Source organism: Ambystoma mexicanum, chromosome 3p, assembly GCF_040938575.1.
Source record: "Ambystoma mexicanum isolate Mex_15411 chromosome 3p, UKY_AmexF1_1, whole genome shotgun sequence".
Taxonomy (NCBI): Eukaryota; Metazoa; Chordata; class Amphibia; order Caudata; family Ambystomatidae; genus Ambystoma; species Ambystoma mexicanum.
The window spans coordinates 565,386,403-565,406,689 of NC_090925.1; the positions used below are offsets into that span (position 1 = coordinate 565,386,403).

A 20,287-nucleotide genomic window follows, 5' to 3' on the forward strand; every position below is an offset into this window, starting at 1 on the left:
CAACCTGAGCAATGGATGGTGGGGCACAATGTGCAATGTGCAAAAGTACTCTAATCTGGCATATAGCGTGAGAAACAACGGACACCGCAAGACCCTGTTCTCCTTTTCTTCTCTCTCTTCTTTCACGTTTTCTTTTTACCTGACCAGGGACTGTTCCACTGGTCATACAGGTTGTATGTTTATAAGAAAAATTTATGTTTTATGATGTTAAATCAGAAAATACAATAAAATGTGTTATCAAAATTAAACAATACAATATAAAATAAAAAGAAAAATGAAAAGAAAAGGATAACTTCATTTCCAAATATATAGAGAATAGAACAAAGGAGTAAACTGCAACATAATTCAAGCAAATGTGGTTGGCACTAGTTAATGGTGCAATAGCATGCAGTAGGGGGAATGAAGAAAACAATTGTCCTTCTGTTGTGCAAAAAGCCCCATATGCGATAGGGTTGTCTGTGATCTATTGGTGACCAATCTTCGGTCGACGTCGGGAACATGGACTTCCCAAGAATGTGTAAAGGACGGGCAAAGGTAAAGCTTGGTCCTAGGACGTTTCGGCTCCCTATAGATAGTAAACACAAAGTGAGGGGTATTTAAGATCTCATAAATTGAACTGTATCCTAAAGTGGCACCATTAATGACAGAATAAGCACAACTAAGAGTGGTTTAAAAGAGAAGGAGAACCTTCTCATTAATAAAAGTGTAGGCCAACCTTGAACTTGGGTCCGGAGGGAGCGTAGGGCAGAGTGACGGGTCAGTCTAGTCGAGCCCTGTTGGGTCAGCAGAGACCTTAATGCGATCCAGCAGTGTAGTGTATTCAACTGGGAGTAAAGCAGCCAGAATACACCTGTGAGAGAATGGTATCCGTAGGTCAGAAGCGGGGCATAGGGTACAAAACCCAAACGCACATAAAGGTGTAAGATCAAGTTGACGGTCTTACCTATTTGCGAGTTGCAGAGCCTTGAGCAGCTAGGGAACTGTTGATCAGGAACAGTAAATGCATGTGTTCCCCGAGGGCGGACTCTAGTCTGGAGGCAAAGGGCCAGTTTTGGATGGTAGCTGAATGGCAACACAGTGTTCAGACCCTCGATGGTGTAGAAAAGGTACAGTGTATGAGGGCTGTAAAGGTACAGTGTATGAGGGCTGTAAAGGTATAGAGGGGGGAGCGGAGTTAGTGGCATCTATTTTCAGGAGACCTACAAGTAGTACATGAAAACGGGCATGCGCGTTCAAGTATGGGATAAAAGCCCCCTTAGGCAGGGAATCGAGCCACTTACCCTGCTCGAATGAGAATTCTGGAGCAATGGAGAACAGGGCTCAGTCCCTGTGATGAGAGTTGTATACGTGTAACTGGGACTGAATGCGCATGCTCGCCGCAGGGATTGCTAGTCTAATGCGCATGCTCTCGAGTGAAATGCAAAAGCTCCGAGCCTGCGTATTAGACAGGGTAAACGTTGACTAGGTAACGTGACAGCCGACACAAGGACAGCCGTATCGGTCTAATGATGTGGGGCCGAACTTTGTTAGTCATCACAGGGCAGAAAACAGAGACAAAAGTGGCCATGTCACAGCACGAAACTCCCGTAAAGGCATACGAATAGTGGACGCCCCCGAAATAATATCAATGACGTACTTCTATATGTTAGAAATCCGGCCACACACCTTGACCCCATCCTACAGGACATAACAAAAATCGGCACCTACTCTGGCTTTACCATTAATTATTCTAAATCTGAGGTATTCCTGCTCACCAGCTCGACTCAGCAGCCGCTGTGTGAAAATCCTCTCCGCTGGTCTCCGTACGGTATCAGGTATTTGGGTGTCCAGGTTCCACTGGCCAAGGCATCCTTACTCACCGACAATTACACTGCGTCCGCGCAATACTTTGAGTCGAAAATATTGAGATGACGATCCCTCCCCCTGTCACTGGCTGGGAAATTGTTCCTGCTCAAAATTATTCTGGTCCCCAAACTTCTATATATCTTTGTGAATGTCCCATTATGGCCTGGCAAGCGGTACTTCTATAACTTACACAGATGCATGGCGCAGTTCATATGGCATGCAGGCGTGCTCAGGAGAAAGTGGGAACACATGATTTTACCCTATGATAGAGGGGGCTTTACCGCTCCCGACCTGACTCTATATTGGGTGGCGGCGCAAGCCCAGCATGCCACACACTGGTACAAGCATCCCAGAGAAGGTATTTAAACCTTTGGGAAATCTGGAAGACTTCCCTGTGCCACTGCACTGAAGGTGCTGTGTGACACAATGTAAAAGATGATGCCTATGGAGTTTGTCAGGCTCCATAACCAAAAGAAACACAAAGTTCAGAAATCACATTAAAATACATGAGGGTGGGAAAAAACTGGTCTCACCCTCTCCAGCTTAAAAAATCAAGTCATCTAAAATCCAGCAAAGTTGCTGGGGGTCTCTAAGGTGGACGGAATTGGCACATTACTGGGAATTCGCCCTAACAGGCAATATGGTGAGGATCTTTACAGACAACACCACCACAATGTTCTACACCAGGAAACGGGGGTGGGGAGCACTCGAATCCCAGCGCTCTCGAAGGAAGCACACTACTTGTGACACTGGGCCGTCGGTCACGTATTGTTTCTTGTTCCTCTTCACCTAGCTGGAGTCAAGAACACCACCGGGGACTCCCTCCGCATTGAGTTGTGCTCTTGCTACGAGTGAGAGCTTCGGCAGAACCAGGTGGACAGCATCTTCGTCAAGTGGGGCAGGTACCAGATAGACCGGTTTGCGACGGTTGGGAACTCCAAATGCCAGAAGTTTGCCAGAAGATTCCACCAACCAAGGTGCATGGGGGACACGTTCTCTTTCCCATGGCGAGGCCTGTTTCTGTATGCGTTTCCCTCAACGACTCTGCTGCTACGAGTCATCAGTACACTAACAGTGCCGATGTAGGATGATACTCATCGCCCCAGCATGGCTGTGGCAGATTTGTTACCCGGACCTTCTTGGGCTGTCAGCGTCGTCCCCGGTCAAGATGCAGGTAGTTCCGGATCTGCTCCCCAGAGAAGGAGGCGCTATCTTGCATCACGACCCAGGGTCGCTGAACCCGAAGGCTTTGCTCCTACAGCTCTAGAGTTTGGTGGATACGAATTGACTGCAGACAGATCCTCGCCAAGGCCAGTGCGTCATTGAATTTAAAGTGCTACGTTCATAAGTGGAAGTGCTTTGATACATGGTGCTGGTTTCGCAGAAGATTACCCTGTTGAGGGTCATGGTGCTGCAGGTTCTCCCATGCCTGCTCTCTTTGGCCAAGGCTGGTCTGGCACTCGCTTCTATCAAGGTTCATCTGGCGGCTATCTCCTGCTACACCAGGTCTCCAGGAAGATCGTCACTTTGGTCTCATCGACTCATCAAGGAGTTCCTCAAAGGACTTTTTTGATCTTTCCCACCAGTGAAGGCTCCTGCCCAGGCGTGGGAACTTGACTTGGTGCTGACGAGGCTCATGGGGGCCCCTTTCGAGCCTATGCATCAGGCCCCTCTCAAGTTTCTCTCATGGAAAACGGCTTTCCTTGTGGCCATCGCCTCTGCCAGGAGGGTAGGTGAGATGCAGGCCTTGTCCTACAAATAGCCATACCTGACTTTCTACGAATCGAGGTTGGTGCTGTGGTCCGACTCCTCTTTTATGCCAAAGGTTCTGTCGGAATTCCACCTCAATGAGCCTTTGGTGTTACCTTTTTTTCCCCAAAGCCTTCATCACCGGCTGAAAGGGCCTTGCACTCGCTGGACATGGCTTGTGCCCTGAAGTTCTACGTGACTAGCACAAAGGGTTTTCTGAAGATTTCTCAGCTATTTGTGAATTTAGGTTAGGTTCTGGGAACCATGTCAAGGCCTTCTCCAAGGCTTCCATCTCAAGATGGCTCTCCGGCTGCATCATACACTGTCATTGGTTGGTGTACCGTCCGATGCCCAGCCGTCGGAGATCCCATTCCACCAGAGCGATCGCTGCTTGTATGGCGTTCCTGTCCGGTGTGCCCCTGCTGGACTTCTGCAGGCTGTCTACGTGTAGGTCCACGCACACCTTCATGAGATTCTACTGCGACGACAGGGATTCCAGAGAGGAGTCCAGAGTCGGCCAAGCAGTGCTACGCAGCCTGTTCGCTTGAGGTGAGTCTGTTCCGGAGAGTAATTGCTTCTGTTGAACCTTGTCGCCTCCTGTGGTTGTGTAATGTTGTACTGCTATGTATTCGTTATTCATGAGCATGTGAATCCATGCCAGACCCCATGCTTGAGAAGGAACAATTTACTTACCTGTAACTATTGTTTTCCAGCATGGCTCTGGCATGGATTCACATGCGAACCCTCCCTCCGACCTCTCTGTGGCTCTTCTTGGTCAATCTGCCACTTTACGTGCTTACCAAATCTGAAAATGGCTGCAAGAGGAGGGAGTGAGGGAGAGGACTTTCATTGGATGGGGGCAGTATGACCCAGAGGATAGTGATTGGTTTAGAGGAGAAATATAGTTTGTAAGTGAAAGTGAAACTGTTTTTTCTTTTACCAAGGATTCCCGGCCTGACAACGGGGAATATTCATGAGCATGTGAATCCGTGCCAAACCCATGCAGGAGAACAATAGTTTTGGGTAAGTAACTTGTTCTTTATGCAACTTCTTTTTCTGCTGTGAGCATGAATCTTCTCAGATTCATGAGAACTTCAGAAGTTATTGTATAGCATTTTGTCTTCCCAAAATATTTTCTGTTCTCCTGTTTAGTTTAGCTTACAATAGCTATTCAACAATAAACAAAAGTGTTGTGCTGAAGTCATTCGTGATTGTTAGGGAGATTTTTGCTCAACCCTCAGATGAGGGCTGTGTAATAATCTAACCTAATGGTGGAGCAGTTTGTCACTGAAAAGGAAAGGCCAGGCTCTCCAATGCTAGCTGTAGCAGAGAAGTCGGGCTTAACTTTAGGAGAGAGGAAGGAAACTGGGAAGGACAATTAGTCCCAACAGACACCACACAGGAACACCCCACACCGGTGTACTGTAAAAATATACATTTTATTATAAGGTCACTCACACAATATTAAGGATGGGGGAAAAATAAGAACTGAAGTTATACAGAACAAATAGAGCACAGTGTGTATAAAACACAGACATTGTCCTGTAAGGGCCTAACTCGGCCCTTAAACTAAAATATAGGCCCCTTACCTGGTGGTTGGCCCCATACATATACACTTTCAGATGCAAGTTTAGAGAAAGACCCCATGACAATATTACACACAGAATTCAAAGGAACCAAACAGAACTTAGTGCAGGCTTCCTATTACCTTCTGCATGAATACTTAACACATATGCATATGACACAGTATAACACCTAGATGTTGAGGAAGGGGAACACAGTCCCCAACACAGCCAGGAGGGCTAACAAAGTCCAGGATATCTTTTAGATAGACAGTCCCCAAACCCAGACCAGCATATTACATGACATCAAGGAGGGAAACGGTATCAGCACACAAGGATAACATATATAACATATGAATCAGTGTAATGTACATATTTAAAAGTCCTTTGTACATCAGGGGAAGTCTCTAAAGATCCAGGGAATATTGGGTGAACTCCAGGGACCCTAGGAAAATGTCACAATAGAGGTGAGTAGCTTGCAGTGTCACTTTTGAGTTCCAGTGTTCAGAAGAGTGCCCCATTGGAAACAATAGGAACAAGCCAGGTAAGTCTTTCTTTCCACAGGTACCAAGAAGACAGCAAGGGGACACCAGTGGAGATCCAGAAGAAGAGATCCAGTGGAGGGTTCAAGACCCAGCAGCCCCAAGAGCAGACGGAGAAGCAGAACCGGATACAGTCCCCACAGTTTTCCAATGTAGAAATGCAATAGAAGGGGACCTGCAGAACCCAACAACCACAGATCATGGGGACCCCTTGGAGGCAGTATCTGGAATAACCCACCAAGTAGGGCCTAGAGGTAAGCACTTACAATCTTACAATGTTGGCCTCCAGAAATTTGTTTCGCAGTACCAGAAACAAAAAGCAGTGAAGGTTCCGGTCACCCAGGGTTTGGCACCCCGAGCCAACGATGACCGCAACGGCCCAAAAGAAGAACAGTTGTTCCCACCATCCAGAAGGGAAATCCACAACGGAGATGGCTACAGGAGGATGCAGGAACATGCACAGCGGCTCAGCTGGCAAACGTGGCAGCATGCACATAGAAATGGCCCCTGCAGCAGGACAACTGTGATGGTGTACAGAAACGACCAAGGCAAGACATTTTGGCAGGTTGGGGAGCACAAACACGTTTCAAGGCGGTGTCGGCTTGCAAAATCAAGGTTGTATGCCTTCCAAAATCAAGGTGGAGGATTTGGCCCCAGCAGATGAGCAGAATGAGGAATACTCGTACATCCTGTCCCCTTTCCTCCATACTTATGGGGACATCTCTCCGTCCTGTGGGACGGGACCGGAGCACTTTGTAAAAAGCATCCACATTTTTTTTTCAAAAATGTGTCCTTGCTCTCTTTCTTGCGCGGGCCCCGGCACGCGGCTGTAACTCTGCCCCCCTTGGCTCCGCCCATCAGTCCTTTTCTCTGCTCATTCGGGACTGAATGCACTTGCATCCTCAGAAGATTTTCTTCCCTTTTTTCCTCTCTGGCTCTCGCTAGTGATCATGTACTAGTCTGTCTGTCGTTCAAACTAGACTTTCCGGGGGATACCTTTCTAGGTTCCTCCCGGACCGGGAGGAGCGCGGAACGCTCTGTCACCGGGGATTGCCCTGAGGTGCCTGTTGGGCCTAATAATTGTACCAGAGTTTTCTCTGAGGGTCTCCGTAAGGGGCCTGTGGATACCGGCGCACGCTCCGAGGCCCCTCCTGTGGGGGCTGTTTGTAGACCCAGTTCTACTGAGTCGTGGGGTACCAGAGCTCGTTCTGAGGCCTCTCTTTCGGCTTCCCTCAAGAATGAGACCGGGGGGGCGCCCCGAGGCCATGGTTGGGCTTGGTGTCACCAAATGGATATTCGAGGCCCGCGCAGATAAGACTGTTACCGGACTTGGGTCCGAGGTCCCTCGTACAGAGGCTGAAGCTACCAACAGTTCTGAGATGCCTGACAAGGCCTTATCGGTGAAGGCTGTTTCTCACCGTTCCCGCTCTTGCGGCGACACCAGATCTGTTGAGGGGGGCAAAGAAGGAAAGTTCTTCTTTTACCAGCAGTGCCGAGATCCTTCCTGGGAAGGCTAATTTGGCGGTTGGTATGTCGCAGAAACATTCCAGGCCTCATAGTACCGGCTCTGCCGAGGTCCCTTATGTTAAGGCTAAAGTTAAGACCCCTGATCCATCGACGGGGACCCCTGAATCACTTCCGCACGTGCCGCAGATCACCTCAGGCGATGACAAAATGGTGCCTGTTCCCGCCACGACTGTGGCGGCCATTTTGGGTGCTACCCGTACAACTACGCCATCGGCCTTAGGTGTAGGGCTTGGTTCCGTGGGTGAACATAGTTTCTTGTGCACATCCTTATCGGCCAGTTTATGATTGGAACGCCCGGATGCCCCTTCCCCCATAATGTTTAGTTTCCTGCGGGGTCGGCACCTTTGATTGGATTGTGGATACGTCGGTGGAGGGGCCGGTGTGGCACCCTTACCAGTTATGTCCCTGGAATTTTTCTCCTCATGAGAGGCCTCCCCAGGTTCCAAAGCAGTCCCCAGAGGACGCATTTTTCGCTAAATTTGAAACGCTCATGCGTACCGACCCCATGAGCAAATATTTCAAAGGGCTTTTTAGGGAGATATGTCTGCCCGCGCCTCTGGCTCCACCCGTTCCTCCGGTGGTTCCGCTGGCGCCTCCCTTGCCTACGGTGCCTTCCCTGTCTCTTCCGCCTTTGCCCCCATTGTCCCCTGTGGACAAGGCAGTGCCCGACACGGTTCAGCAGGATCCTGACCTGTCGGATGACGCGCAAGACGACCAGGACAACGAGGACCTGCCCCGCTCTATTAGAGCTTTTCATGACCGGGTACTGGACATGATGTGCTTCTTAGATGTTCCGGTGCCCGAGGCACCCGCTCTGCAGGAGAGCGTGCTTTCTGGGGCATTCACCCTGTCTCCTTTCAAGCGTCCTGGCCTGTTCTTGCAGAAGAACGTTCTGGCCGAGGTCCGCAGGGTCTGGGAAAAGCCACACTCTGGACTTTTCGTCAATAAGAAAATTGATGCACGATACAGGCTGCATTCTTCGGAAGAGGTGGCCTTGTCTTGTCCGCCCCCTCCTCCACAGTGGTGGCTGCGGCCACTTTGCAGTCCAGGCCTGCAGCATCCTCTTCCACGACGGCTACTCAGGTTCTGGGAACTGGTGTTAGTGGGGGCTAATATGCGGATGTGGAAAGGTCTGTCGGAGTTTGAGGAGTTCATCCCGGTCGAGAAGCTGGAAGACTTTAAGGCAGGATTATACAACGCCGGGGTCTTGGCCCAGGATCTCCTGGAGGCTGCGGCTCATCACGTAGACACCTCGGCTCAGGGCCTTATGCTGGGGGTTGATACCTCACGGCAGGCGTGGCTGCATGCCACTAAATTTTCAAAAGAGGTGCAGGACAAGGCGTTGGACCTTCCGTTTGATGGTAAGGAGCTCTTTCATTCTACAACAGATGTAGAGCTCACCAAGACGAAGGATAGCACTCCGACAGCTAAGTCCTTGTCGGTCCTTGTTAAGACCCCTTTCAAAACCCAGAGACCGTTGTCGCAAAGCCGACCCTCCTCTGGCGTTATGGGCTTTGTTGACCGGAAATCTTGCAGAGTGGTTACCCCTTTGGGGAATAACCAGACTCGGTATTTCTCCCGCTCCTCAGCCTCCTCCTCAGGTTCAGGTGGCAATACCACCGAAAAACCTACAAAATGAGAGTTCTCCGCGCTCGCACGAGACCCTGGTGGAAGGACGCATTGCGTCTCATTGGGAGGCGTGGCAGACCATCACCGAAGACAGATGGGTCTTGTCAGTCGCTCGGGCGGGCTTCCGCTTACCCCTACTCCCTACCCTACCCTTCCGACCTCCTTTTCAGCTGTCGGGCTCCTCCCTCAAAGCCGAGGTTCAGAGACTTCTGGACCTCAGAGCTGTGGAACCCGTTCCCCTCGGGGAACGAGGCGAGGGCTTCTACTCCCGGCTGTTTACAGTGCCCAAACCCAACCAGGCTGGCCTGCGCACCATCCTAGACCTTTCCCAGTTCAATCTTTTCCTACCCCAAGAGAAATTCAAGATGATCACGCCCAGCCAGATACGGTCCTCCTTGCAGACGGGCGATTGGCTCAGTGTGGTGGATCTTCAGGATGCGTACATGCATATTCTGATTTGGAATCCACACAGGAGATATCTCCATTTCTCTTTGGGAGAGGAGCACTTCCAGTTTCGGGAGCTTCCTTTTGGCCTCAGCTCAGAGCCGCGTGTTTTCACAAAGATGATGTCGGTGATTGCGGCCTTTCTTCGTCTGCAGGGTATCCATGTGTATCCGTATGGGGACGGCTGGCTCTTACGCAGCCATTGTCCGTTGAAAGCAGCGGGCAATCTTCAGTCTCTCCTTCTGTCATGAACTACAGAACACGTCCCTTTTGGACTACCTGGTCCTTGTCACAACAGGGCTTGCACTCCGTAAGACTCCCAACATGGTCGTCCAGCGTGAAACCTCTTTCTCGCTCCACGCGCTGGACGTAAAGTATTCTATTAATAGACCACGCCTTCCGCGACTCCGCGCGTCTCAATGCTATTGCAAAGTAGCGATCCGACGTGTGTCCCGTAGCTCGCGGTATTGTTTCCTTGTACCTGTCTATCTACCCGTTCCTGCCCCTTCCTTTCCTCCTATTTCCTGGACTCGTGTGCTAGTTGCACCTTTCTTAGTTCCCCGGATTCCAGGACCCTCGTCCCGGAAACTGAACGCACTCTGGAGTCGGAAGAGACTCGGGCAGCCTTGTTCAAAACCAGGTCCATCCGCAAGAAGGCAACGACCAAGGACTCCAGCAAAGAACGGACCCAGGTGAGAAGGGGGGGGGGGACTCCTTGAAACCTTCAGCTCCTGTTCCATCTTGGGCTGTCGGTGAACTGGCGGAAATCTTCCATGACGGTCTCGCAGGACTTAATTTTCCTGGGTTTTCGCTGGAACACGATCGACTGCAGAGTGTTCCTGACCGGGGACAGGATGACGGATCTGATAGCCACGTGTCAGATGTTTGCGCATTCAGAGAGCATGTCGGCCTGGTGGTTCCAGAGGCTTCTGGGCCTCATGGCCTCGTGCGTGTTGGCTCTTCCTCTTGCTCGTCTCAAGATGAGGCAGACCCAGATGGCTCTTCGGAGTTCTTGGCGTCAGGCTATGGACCCGGATTCCAAGCTGATAATGATTCCGGCTTCCATGAGGGTTGACCTGGAATGGTGGTCTTCTCTCAGCAACCTGTCGGTGGGTGCAGGGTTTCAGGACCCAGCCCCTCCGGTGATGATCATGACAGACTCCTCCCCCCTGGGGTGGGGTGCGACGTTAGATCCTCTTCAGGTCTCAATTCTCTGGTCGCCTCAGGACAAGCTCCTCCACATAAATCATTTAGAGCTTCTGGCAATCTTCCTAGCGCTCAGGGTGTTCAAACCGATCATAGCCAATAAGGTGGTCCGCATACGCACGGACAATGTGGTGTCGATGTATTACATCAACAAGCAAGGGGGAACAAAGTCTCCCCCTCTCGTGGACCTGTCCATCCAGATTTGGGAGTGGGCTGTGCTTCATGGTGTTTGGCTGCTTGCAGTGCACATCCCGGGCCAGCTGAATGTCACAGCGGATGCCCTCAGCTGGAGGACAGCTGTCAGCTACGAGTGGGAGTTGAAGGCAGAGATCCTCTCATGGATTTTCTTGCGTTGGGGCACACCGGAGGTGGACCTCTTCGTTTCGGCGGTAAACAAGAAGCTTCCTCCGTTTGCCTCCAGAGGGGGCCTGGGAGCCTCCTCTCTGGGGGATGCTCTCGAGATTCCAAGGCACAACATGAGAGCTTGCGACTTCCTGCCTCTGCCTCTTTCCTCCATACGCCCGCCCGCCGTCCTCTCTAATAAGGTTCCTCCGCTATTGATAATAGGTCTCTGACCTTGCGATAGAAAAGGACTGATGGGCGATGCACGGGGCGGAGAAAAGGGGGGCGGGGTTACGGCCGCGTGCCGGGCCCCACGCAAGAGAGGACAGACACATTTTTGAAAACAAATGTTTTGGATGCTTTTTACAAAGTGCTCCGGTCCCGTCCCACAGGACGGAGAGATGTCCCCATAAGTATGGAGGAAAGGGGACTATGGACTAGGAGTAAGGTGGTCACTGCGGTGAGTAACCTGGTTAATCTCACGAAAGGCACCCAGCAGCCAAGAATACAAACCGGAGCTGTGCCCGGGCCACTGCATCCAGCCAGTATGGCCAGAGGGGTCCCTAAAAATGCAGATTAAAACGAAGGTTTTGGTGGCCAAACAATCAGGTTGGCCTCCAACTGCCAAACTCTCAGGTCCAACCCCACAGGAAGTGTGACCTGCCCAGGGCCAGGAACCGGTCTAAACCAGTCAAGACCATCATGGTGGCTGCCATCTAAGGATCACAAAGATCCCATTTGGCAAACGGCCATTTTAAGGCCTGCCACATGGTTACCCTGAACAAAGGAAGCCTCCTAAACAAAATGCCCGACAGTCGGACTTAAAAGACCCATTTGTACCCCAATGGCTATCATAGTTACATTGGGCTACTAGTGTGGTAATTCGGCCTGCACCCCTGGTGAAGCCAAAACTAAATATTAGCTATCACCAGTCTACCCCCACAAAAAATGTAGGCTGATAAAATCACTGTAGGGCAGAAATAGGAGGCACAAGAGGACCCCTAGAACTGGGTACCTTATGGGTGAACCAATTCCATATACCTTAAGTATAGAAAAAAGGGATGTAGTGGCAGGGGGACTTCAACAGAAGTCCTTCTGCCCACCAAAGTAAATAAAAAAAATTAAGTAGGGGGAAAAAGCAAGAAGAGTAGGGTCCCATAAAATAAGAGTTCAGAACCCCAAAAAATTGAATTCTGCCCCAACAGTGATGTTGTGTATAGTAATCTGTGATCTGGAAAAGGTGTCAGTTTAGGCAGTGTCCCTCCTTTATTTTCAAAATATCTGCTTTAAGTTTTTAAGTGTTTACCCATATCCTATTCTCATCACAGGGAAAATTTAATGTAAGATAATATAACCAAAGTGTCCAGTGCGATTTACTAGTTAAATTGAAGAATGTTGCAAATAATAATTTGTGTTTTTGCCAAAGCACTGTACATAGAATGGTACTAATAATTGCATGTACTAAATATTCTAAGTTGCTACTCAACCTCGAAAAATGATGAAAGCCTGAGTTGCCTTGCTGGAATTTTAACATCTGACCTGTAGATCGTACATAGATTTCAACAGCAGGGGTACAACTGGTTAAAATGGGATTGTGCTACTCAATGAATTGGTGATGCCTATATATATAGTCAGATTATCAATCATTTCAATTAATTCTTTCAGAAGTGTGACATTTCTAATCTATCAACTACAGAAGGTAATGTTCGAGTATCAGTATCCAATGGCAAGGAATAGAAAACTGTACAATTGACATCAGATTTCTTTTCTTTACAGACAGAACCATTTCAAAAGCCGGTTTCGTTGGACCAGCATCCTGATTATGCAGAATATATCTTCCATGCAATGGACCTTAGTACATTAGAAAAGGTTTGTCAATACCAAAAATAGTGATTGTAGTGAAGTAGTTGTTAAAGTCATCCATAAAATATCAAGTTGCATGTTCAGGTGCCTTACTTTTACAGGTGAAGGCTATCTGCTACTTACTACTGGAAGAGCTTTATTAAAATGCCAATACTTTGTTTGAAACTTTATGTGGAGAGTTTTATCTAGGGATTCTTGTTTTGTAGACTCTGAAGGCTCCAGTTGCAGTGGTTCAAAGAGCCTTACCGAATTTCGGGAACTAGTTGAAAAGTGCACATTATATTAACATTTTCTCACAGAATATATTTTCAAATATCTTTTTTAATTTCTCTTCATTATGTTAAAATGAATATAAACGTATTCAGAAATTAGCACTTTGTATCGACTTACTTGACCTGGATTGGTAGCGCAATGTTTTCATTTAATTGTGTTCATATCAATTTGCTTCACTTGCATAGTTAACTCTGTGATATCCAATTATCAGACTGATGGGGCAACAGAAGACTTGAGACTGACCTGCTGCAAGCGAACTATCATTTACTGGTGTAAAATACATACATTGGATTAAGGCCCATCAGTTCTAACAGGAAAGGGCTCTAACAAAACCGAGCCAGAAGCCATAGCATGGATCACCTCTTTTTTAACTAGCAGATCTATGAGCGTCTTCTCAGCCACTGTCTCTGCCCTCCAAACCCCCCAGCCCCTGTCACTTGCAGGGTCCCCCAAGGCTCCTGTGTGTCATCTACCTTGAACAACATCTTCACTAAGCCCCTTTGTTAATCTCCTAGATGACTAGGGTATATCCTACACCAACTATGCAGATGATACACAACTACTCCTCCCATTAACAGGCAACTACGCTACTGACTCAAGTACTCTGCACTCCGTCTACCAAGCTGGATGGCCTCCCATTTGCTATCTCTCAATGATGATAAAACTGAGATCCTCTTGATCGGGTCTCAAACTTCACTAAACCAGCATAACGATGCATGCACATCTTTTGTCAATGATGGCTTCACCATCCCAGTCTCAGTTGATGTTGCGAAGCTAGGCGTTTACCTAACCTCCACCCTGTGGCTAACGAGGCAGGTCAATGCCATTGCATCATCCGCAGCTGTTAGGAAGAATTCTCAGAAATGTGCAAATTCCTTCCACCTTTGAGACCCCCAGCAAGTTTGCTGGATTTTGAGGACTTGATTTTTTTAACCTGGAGAGAGTGAGACCCTTTTCCCCCCCTCTCTCATGTATTTTAATGTGATTTTGAAAACAATGTTTCTTTTGGTTGTGGCGTCTGACAAACTCCACAAGCATCATCTTTTACATTGTGTCACATAGCACCTTCAGTGCAGTGACATCGGGAAGTCTTTCAGATTTCCCAAATGTTTAAATACCTTCTCTGGGATAATCTACTGTTTCCGAGAACAGTAAAGTGAACTTTACTTTACTTACCATTGTAACTTTCTAGACCCAGCACACACTATCTTACAATCGGCTGCTGGAGAGGTTACTAGTATCCTTTGTCTAGCTTCTCATGTAAGATTTTTATGTTACCCTTTTCTCACTGAACGGCTGGTGGCAGTGGTTTTGTTTCAACTACCATGGTGTGTATTTACCACAGGCTGCTTTCGCAGCTGAGGTTAAGCACACAGGGTGCCATTTTTGTCAAAATGGCATTGGTCTTCTTTTTTCACCATTTCTGTGTGGAAAGGTCCCTCTTGAGATTTACTCTGCGTGCCAAACCAGGTTTGGTCTTTTTGTTCATTTTGTCTTCGGCGGGATTCACGAGTGAAGCCCACCTCTGGCTCCAAGGTGTCTGGGGTAGGCAGGAAGTGAGGGAGGTGCCCGAAAGAGGATGCCTGCTGCAACTCCTGAACCGTTGTTTGCCCGGTGAAGCCCTGCTGCAGTGCCGAAACACCAAGTTCGCATCGACGGAGCAAGGACAACTTCTCCCCTTGAGTTGGTGGGACCAATCAACTCCAAAGTAAACCATCTCAGAGCTGGTTGAATTTCCACAAAGTTGCTGCTGTAAACCGTATAGCCATGGAGAGGAACACCAGATTGTGTCCGTTGCTTTTAAGCTGGCCTAGAGCTTCAGGAAGATCCTCCGGACTCCCAGGAACCAAGACCAACCGAGCTTGAGCCCCCTCAACAGAGTGCGGGACCCCAGAAGCAAAGAAAGTCCATCTCGACAGCCAGGAACCGCTGTGTTGCTATTTGCGGTAGACTAGAGGAGCTGAAACACTGAGCGGTCACTGAAAGTGAAGTTTGCCGGTTGCGTGTTTTGACCGTCCCTGTGCATTGCAGGAGTCCCCTCCCTCTTGTCCCCACGACTGAGGATCAGGAACAGTGAGACCTGCAGAGCTGCAGGAAGCTAATCATTGCCTGTAGACCCTTGTTTCTACGGACAGCTGTTTTACCATTGCCTGGGCACTCATAGGCTCCAGATTGCATTATTGCAATGGCCTGTTTCCCGGCTTTTCCGCCCGCAATATTAACAAATTGCAGGTTATACAAAACAATGCCCTCAGGGCGGCACTGACTATACCAAGACAAGAGTATATTTCTGCCGCCAGAAAGAAGGCGCACTGGCTTCCGGTCCTTGTGCGGATTATCTTTAAACGCTTGCCATCACACATAAATTCCTATTGAAAAAACAGGCCCTAAATACCTCTCAAAAAATCACTAAGGTACAATCAGCCAAACCTACTTGTACCCCTTAAACCCACTGCCTGACTGCTCCTAGATTCAGTCTTCAGAGAGCTGGGGGACTGAGCTTCTCAGTTATTGCTTCTAAGAATTGGAATGCCTTACCTTTTGACCTAAGAGTGGAACAATCTTGCTGGGCTTTCCGTAAGCAGTTTAAGACCAGGTTTTTTTACCCAAGATGTGACTATGGCAAGACTCGCATCACAAAATGACATTACTTCTCATGGGTTCTGGCATGGATTCACATGCTCATGAATATTCCCCGTCGTCAGGCTGTGAATCCTCAGTAAAAGAAAAAATCTGTTAAATTTCTGTATTGTCTTTCTCCTAACAACCAATTACTGAACTTTGGGTAATACTGCCCCTAGCCAATGACTGCCCTCTACCAGGCAGCCATCTTCAGAATTTTACCGCACGTTCAAGTGTTGGGAGTCCTTGTGCTTTGCTTTTCAAGCTTTTTGCTGCGTGTTTTGCTTTTTGAGAGTTAAACTCTATTTTTTGGTCAATCGAGCCCATGTGCTCCGTCAATCATCCATCTGGCTAACGGGGACCTGTTTTTGGATTTTTTTTCACTGCCCCTCAAGGGCTATTTTCATCCAGTGTTGTTCTTGGAGGCTTCCAGACGATTCTTCAGGCCTACACCGTGTGGATCATGTCGGACGAGAAGGACGGGACTTCCCTCTTTAAGCTCTGCTCCGACTGCAGTTTGCGGAATGTGTACATGGACGACAAGCATTCCCAGTGCCTGTATTGCTTGCACCCAACGCACAAGGAGGAAGTTTGTGCGTTTTTGCCATGGCTTCTCGAAGCGCACGTTGAGGGATCGACACCAACGTTTGCAAGCGTGGTTGCAGTCCAAGGCCTCTACCCCGGTTGCCACACAGGGGCATGCCTCTCCCATATCCGGGAAACCTGAGCGGGCTTCTAAGTCCATTGAGGGCGCTCCACCCGTGGGGGCCCAACCCAAGGCCAAGCACTGCAAGTCTGCTTCCGTCGGGGTCACTGCTGCTGCGGGTCCCGCAACGGGTCAGGGCGTTATCGTCCTCCATCAGCTTCGGTCTCCAGCCGCCACTCTGGATTGTCGTCCAAGAAGAATTCAATCACTCCGGACAAGTTGAGAGAGAATCTGGAGAAGGCCAAGGAGAAGGCTGGCAGGGTGCAGTGTCTGACCCACCCACGACGGAGAAGGGCCAAGAAGAAAAGGGGTCTGACAAGGCCCTGAAGGAGAAGGCCAAGCAGGACAAGGCATCCGACTTGGCCACGAAGGAAAAGGCCAAACCGGACAAAGGGCCCAGCCTCTCCATGAAGGCCCAGGTGCACCATGCAAAGCCGTTGTTCTCCCTTGTGGTGGTTGTGGTGTTGCTTTTGAAGGATGCAGTGGCGGACCCGCAGGGTGCCCAGGCGACGGCCAGGGTGTCTCTTCCTCCCAGGAGGTAGGTGTCAAGCATCCCTGTGGAAAAGACGCCAGAAAAGAGGATGCCGGACCTCAGCCCTGGACCGACCCCTCTGTACCCAAAGAAAGGGGATAGGGGATGTTGAAGGTCTGTAGAGTACAGACATTTCTTCAGAAGAGGAGATTATCTCAGTCCACACCGTCCATGAGGGTGATGACGACGAGGTTAACGCCAGAGATTTACCCCATGACGGGGGGTGACGATGATGGGGATACCGTCCACGAGACCATGATGAGGGGCCCCAGGATGACTAGACCCCAGCGCCTGCCATCCCTACACCCTAGATACCGCCTAGGGACATCTCAATGGACATTCTGTTCACCCTCCGCACTCTGGTGTCGGAGATACAGAGGAGGATCCCAGCTTACCCGGCGCCCTCTCAAAGAAGCTGGATTCGATGGGTAGGAAGGTTATCTACTCTGCGGCGACGACGATCAAGGCCGCCAACGCCCTCGTGATCATGGCCAGTTACAACCGGGAGTTGTGGTTGAAGTTGCCCCCACTGCCGGATTTCCTTCCCGAGGACAAACGGGTGGAGGCTTTGGAGATACTTCAAGAAGGCCAGGTGGCGTTGGACCATGCCATTATGGTGGCACTGGACATTGCAGACACAGCTTTCTGCCAAATGCTAAATGGAGTCCGCATTTGTCGTGGTGGCTGGCTAAAGGCCACCAAATTTAGGCAGGCGGTCCAGACAAGGGTTTTGGACGTGCCCTTTGATTGGGAGAACCTGTTCGGAAATACAGTGGATGAGTCGCTTCAGGCCGTCAAGGCAGACACAGAGATGGCACATGCCCTAGGCACCCTGCAGCAACAACGGACGTCCTTTCGTTCCTCAGGAGGGAAGACCTTCAGGTCGTTGAAAATGTTTCAGCTGGGGTTCCTCCTCTTACCACCAACCCCCTGCTCCTCGATCCAGGAAGCCAACAGGGGTCACGGCAAGTCCTTCGGGAACGGACGTCGTCATCTGGGACCGCAGAATGGCCCGTCGACCTCCAAACATGATTGAACTGACCAGAACGTCGGGCCCCACCCGTGCACCCGGTGGGAGGCCGGCTGGCGAACTTCGTTGGCGTGTGGTAGACCATCTCCACCGACAGATGGATGCTGGACGCTCTCGCCCATGGACACACCTTAGAGTTCTAACAGAAGTGTCCGCGAATACCACTGGTGGCCCGGCAGGAAAACCACATCCCTCAGCTGCTGCTGGAAGTGTGGTCCATGTTACGAATTGGGGCGATGGAGCTGGTTCCAAAGTGGCTCTGGGGCTCCGGAGTATACTCAAGGTACTTCCTCGTATGAAAGAAGACCTACGACGACTGAACAAATACATAAGATGCCAGAAGTTCAGGATGGTCGCTCTTCCACACGTGCTCAGACAACAGGAAGAGGGAGACTTTGTGTTGTTGTTGGACCTGGAGGATGCGTACTTCCACATCCCCCATCCACAAAGGACACCACAAGTTTCTGCACTTCGTAGTTCAAGGGAGGCATTACCAATTCAAGGCCCTTCCCTTCAGGCTGAAGCCGGTGCCCAGAGTCTTCACAAAGTGCCTGGCTCCGGTGGTGGCCCATCTACGACTGCAAGGGATCCTCGTCTACCCTTACTTGGACAACTGGCTCATCCAAGCCAGTTCAAGGGACATTGCCGTCAACCACACAGCGAGGACCGTTAGACTACTGATGGATCTGGGGTTCTCAGTGAATTATGCCAAGTCCTGCTTGACTCCATTGCAGGACACCCTGTTCCTGCGATCCCGGACCAACACAGTGACGTGCCTGGCGGTGCCGTCGGAGGAGAGGATAGCAGCCATCTTGGGCAAGGTGTAATGGCTGTTGGCACTGGAGATTGCCACAGTGAGGGCCATCAAGTCTCTTCTCTGCATGATGCCGTCATGCATTTACCCCATTCGACTCTGCAGGTTGTAGAAGCACCAGCTACAGGAGTTCCTCTACTCCTGTTGGGTTCAGGTGTCTGGAGGCTTCCAGGACAAGATCGTGCTCGACATGGAGTTCCATTGGGCGATGAGGTGGATTTCCAGACACCACCTACCAGTAGACGGTCACTGCGGACGCCTCCCTGTAAGCATGGGGAGCTCACACCGGCTGCTTTCACGCCAGGGGCCTTTGGTTACCGGAGAAGATGTTAGACATCAACGTCCTGGAACTACAGGCGGTGTTTTGGGCCCTCCTGTCGTTTCTGCCATCCCTCAAGGGAGCAAGATGGTGAGGGTCTTCACGGACAATACCACCAAAGTGTTTTACATCCGGAAGCAGGGGGGCACCAGATCCCTAGCGCTCTCCAAAGAGGCGCAGGAATTATGGCACTGGGCCGTCACCCAGGGATGTTCCTCATTCTGGTTCACCTGGCAGGAGTAAAGAACACCATCGCCGACTCTCTCCGCAGGGAGCTGCGCTCTTGCCATGAGTGAGAGCTTCAACAGGATCAAGTGGACTACCTTTTCCGCAAATGGGGCAATCCCCAGATCAATCTGTTTGCGACGGCGACGAACACAACTGCCGGAGGTCCGCCAGCAGGTTTCCTCAGCCGGGGAGCATGGGGGACGCAGTCTCATTCTCCTGGGACGGCTTGTTTCGTATGTGTTCCCTCCGTTGCCACTTCGAGTCATCAATCAACTCATACGGTGCCGGTGCAGGATGATCCTCGTCGCACGAAGGTGGCCAAGGCAGATCTGGTACCCGGACCTTCTGAGCATGTCGGCATCCCCTCCAGTCATGCTACCAGTGGTTGCAGATCTTATCGCCATGGAAGGAGGCGCAATTCTGCACCACGACACAGGATTGCTGAACCTGAAGCCCTGGCTCCTGCAACATTAGAATTCGGGGGTTACCATCTTCCGGCGGACTGCAAGGAGGTGATCGCCAGAGCTTCTTTTACCTTGAAATGCTACAGACTCAGATGGAAGAGATTCGCTATTTGGTGCCGTTCACAGAAGATCGATCCTTTGAGGTTCACAGCCCCTCAGATACTTCTTTATTTCACGCCTCCATCAAGGTTCATCTGGTAGCTATCTGCTGCTACACTAGATCCCCAGGACGACCCGTGTGGTCGCACCGTTGGTCAAGTAATTCATCAAAAGGACTATTCCGCTTGTTCCCGCCGGTGAAGGCTTGGTTTGGGAGCTCAATGTGGTACTTACCAGGCTCATGGGACCCCCTTTCGAGCCTATGCATTCTGTTCCACTCAAGTGTCTGTCATGAAGGATGGCTTTTCTCATGGCCATCACCTCTGCACGACGAGTGGCTGCGATCCAGGCCCTATCTTTTAAGCTACCTTACCTGACTTTCCACGAGATGAGGGTGGTGGTGCGGACGCACCCCTCTTTCATGCCCAAGGTTCCGCCACACTTTCATCTAAATGAGCCCTTGGTGTTAGCTGTGGTTTTTCCGACATCTT

General features: G+C 50.1%; 1 protein-coding gene across 5 annotated transcripts in view; it reads left to right on the forward strand.

Moving 5' to 3' along the window:
- The window catches only part of ZMYND8 (zinc finger MYND-type containing 8), a 1,749,249-nt gene that overhangs the window by 354,331 nt on the left and 1,374,631 nt on the right, over nt 1–20,287 (forward strand). For all 5 annotated transcript variants that reach the window (XM_069651296.1, XM_069651297.1, XM_069651293.1 and 2 more), the window contains exon 6: nt 12,623–12,715. In XM_069651296.1, the coding sequence (XP_069507397.1) occupies nt 12,623–12,715 (93 nt within the window). The remainder of the gene's footprint in view (nt 1–12,622; nt 12,716–20,287) is intronic.